The sequence below is a fragment of the Physeter macrocephalus genome, chromosome 11 (genome assembly GCF_002837175.3).
Source record: "Physeter macrocephalus isolate SW-GA chromosome 11, ASM283717v5, whole genome shotgun sequence".
NCBI lineage: Eukaryota > Metazoa > Chordata > Mammalia > Artiodactyla > Physeteridae > Physeter > Physeter macrocephalus.
In genome coordinates, this window is record NC_041224.1 from 181103955 (window position 1) to 181107379 (window position 3425).

General features: G+C 67.9%; 1 protein-coding gene across 1 annotated transcript in view; it reads left to right on the forward strand.

Moving 5' to 3' along the window:
* Positions 1–470: 470 nt before the first annotated feature.
* The window catches only part of ASPG (asparaginase), a 26148-nt gene continuing 23193 nt past the window's right edge, over positions 471–3425 (forward strand). The window contains exon 1 of the mRNA XM_055088752.1: positions 471–552. Within this exon, the coding sequence (XP_054944727.1) occupies positions 471–552 (82 nt within the window). The remainder of the gene's footprint in view (positions 553–3425) is intronic.

Genomic DNA, 3425 nt, shown 5'->3' on the forward strand with positions numbered 1-3425 from the left:
TCCGCCTGCCCCCGCCATCCCAGGCACTGGACACCGAGGGCATGGTCAACAGTGCTGGATCTGCTGGAGCGCCAGGGCCTGGGGGGACTGCCTGGGAGGGGAGGGCGACGCCGCTGCGCATTGGGGGTCCTCTGGCACCACGGTCCGTGAGGCAGCTGGCCTTTGAGCCACAAGTCACAGCTACTCAAAACGCCCCGGCCCGCTGCACTGAAATCGGATCGCCTGGGATCGCTCGGGACCTGTCCCCTATCGCCCCACCCGAGACCGGACCCGCCCCGCCTCCCCCCATCCTGGGACAGGCCCCGACCCTCCGGCGAGTATCCGCCCCCAGGCAGGTCCCTCCACACCCCCGCAGGCCCCGCCCCCGGCAGGCCCCGCCCCCGGCAGGCCCCGCCCCGCCCCCGGCGGCCCTCTGCGCGCCCCGCCGCCTCCCGTCAGTCCCCCGGGCCCCGGTCCCCTGGCTCGCGGGCATGGCGCGCGCGGCGGGGCCCGAGCGGCGGCTCCTGGCCATCTACACCGGCGGCACCATCGGCATGCGGAGCGAGCGCGGCGGTGAGTGGGTGCCGGCGCCCGCGCCCGGGGGTGGGCTGGGGATCGTCCGCGCGCCCTCTGGCCTGTCGGGGGTCGCCAGGCCCCGCGGGGCCGCGCACCTGAGCCCGCCGCTCCCGGTGGGCGCTCAGCCCGCCCGGGGGCACAGCCTCGCCCCCGCGCTGTCGCCGGCTCCTCCCGCGGCCGAGCCTCGACCACCGTGGCGTCTGTCTGAGCGCCCTTCCCCGCACGGGCAAGCCGGTGGGCAGGTGTTCAGAGGCCGCCGAGGCCCCTCACTCGGGACCAGCGAGCGGCTGCAAGGCGACCCCAGCCGTTCCCCGCTGTTCCCGCCCGGGCTCGGCCGGGCAGCGGGCACCAGACACCTTTGGGAAGTGTTCACGTGCACGAGGAGTCCGGGCAGATTGGGCGTTTCGTTTCTCTGCCCCTGGGACGTTGGCCTGAGTCGGTCCGCGAGGCAGTGACTGCTGGGCCGGGCGCTGAGCTCTGTGGGCCGCTGGGGCAGGGGTGCCCCCAGGCCGGGCAGAGCACCTTCGGGCAGGGACCGCGTTTGGGGAGCCTGGGGCCCTGCAGGGGTGGGAAGAGGACTGCGCACACCTCCAGAATGTTCCAGCGCTCCCGGGAGAGAGCGGACACTGTCTGTGCCCTCCACACAGGCCCCCCGGCTCCCTCCCTGGCCCCAGGTGCCTGTCCAGGCTGTCCTCACAGCCGGGGCGGCCCCACACCTGGCCCTGGAGTGTCCCCCTACTCAGATCCTCTGCCAGCCCCATAGCGGGGGGCCTAGCCAGAGCTGCCCCGCCCCCGCCCCACCGCCACCCCGTGCTAACAGGACGGTTGCCTTTGCCCTTGGTCCTGGGGCCACTTCCCCAGCCCTCCCCTCCTGGCCACCGTTTCCACTGAAGCAGCTACCCAGATGCCACTAGCACCTTCTCGCTCCAGCAACTGCTTCTGGGTCCTCTGGGCCCGTTCGTGCCACCCCCACCTCCCCCCGACACCGGCTGCCAATTCGCAGACGTCTCTTGAGGCCCATTCCGTGCTGGGCCCCAGGACTCAGACCCCCGTAGAGCCCTGTCCTGGAGGGGCTCAGGGATGGGGCGCGTGGTTTCCACACCCCGTCACACCCTTCCCCCCAGTTGCTCCTCCCGGGCTGCTGGGGAGTCTGCCCTGTGCTGCCCCAGGGCTGGGGCAGAGAGAGGGGAGTGGCCGGCCCTGTCTGTGTCCCTGGACTGTCTGGGGCCCTGGCCCCGCCCCGGCGCTGCCCCTCCAGGCTTGGCACCCGGCCAGCTGTGATTGCTGGGATCGCACTGAGCTCTACTCATTGTTCCCCAGGGTCCAGGCTGCGGGGACAAGCTGGACTCTGACCGGATCCCACCTGCGCTGCGTCGCGTCCCCTCACAGCCGCCCACCTCCCTGGGGCCCCTTAGGCTCACTCTCCCAGGTGCTGCATTTTCCAGAGAGGATGTAAACTCCCGCGTCTGGGAGGTGGCCTGGAGACTGACTCTGGAAGGATGGGGTGTGGTGGGGGCACCTCCCAGACAGGCAGGAGTCACCCAGGAGGCCTCAGGGCAGCACCCCAGGCTGGGGAAGGAGCCAGATGGTGGGGGAGGCAGGCCTGGGCCCTGTGGGCCAGCGCGCTCTGCTGGCCTCTGCCCTCTCTGAGCCGGCTGGGGGCGGGGGGGCGCGGGGGCGCAGACACTCCAGGCCCTTCCTGCCTGGGAATTCTGATCCGGAGGGCGGAGGGCATCAATGATTAACTCGCCTGGCACTGCTGATGTGGGCTCCGGCCCACGAGGGGTCGGCGAGGGGCGGCCACAGCAAAGCTGTTTGGATTGTCGCTGTTGGGAGCCTTTCTGCGCCTGCTGGTAAACAGTGGCCTGCAGGGCACTTGGCGCCCCACACGTGAGCTCTGCCAAAGGTCAGGATGGCCAGGGGAGGGCAGAGGCTGTGGCAGCTAGGGACGCCCCTCACCCACCCCCTCTCTGAGCTCGGGGAAGATGTCACTGGTCAAGGGACATCGTCAATCCCCAATCAGCCGATAACCCCAAGCCCAAGGCCAAGCAGCATCACGGCTGAGGAGCCCTGATGCCCTGAGCGTCCCTCGTGGGCCTGGCTCCTGGCGGGTGTAGCAGGGTGCCTAGAGCCTCGGAGCCTGGCAGCTGAAGGTGCCAGGACATCCCAGGAGGCCTCCGGAGGGCCTGGCAGCCAAGCCTCATCCGGAGGGGTGATGTCCATGGCTTCTTGTGCCCTTGGCCTAGACCCCCTTCCTGAGCAAGTCGCCACACGCTCACAAGGTCACTGTTTTATAGCCTGAGCTGTCCTGGGACGGCTGTCCTGGGACGGCCCTTACAGATGAGTGTGTCTGGTGGAGCCGCTGCCAGTCACTCAGCTCCCTGCCTGCACGGCCTGGGGACAAGGCCCGGGCAGGGCGGCTTCTGCTTTTGTCGGGCCTGAAGCTTGGGGGCCCGTGCTAAGAGACTACAATTTACAAAATCAGAATTAGCTGTGAAAGCAGGTGTTTATGTATTCGTTTGTTTGTTTCGTCGTTGTTAGGTTTTTTTGGCTGCGCCACGCAGCACGTGGGATCTTAGTTCCCTGACCAGGGATCGAACCCGAGCTCCCTGCAGTGGAAGTCTTAACCACTGGACTGCCAGGGAAGTCCCCTTTTTTTGTGTGTTTTTTTGGGGGACAGGTGTTTATTTAGAATGACGAAGGAAATCACAACAAACTGCTAGTTCTTAAAAGCCAAGAACATTACAAAACCCAGAAAAAAAAATATATATTTTTTTGCGGTACGCGGGCCTCTCGCTGCCGCGGCCTCTCCCGCTGCGGAGCACAGGCTCCGGACGCGCAGGCTCAGCGGCCGTGGCTCACGGGCCCAG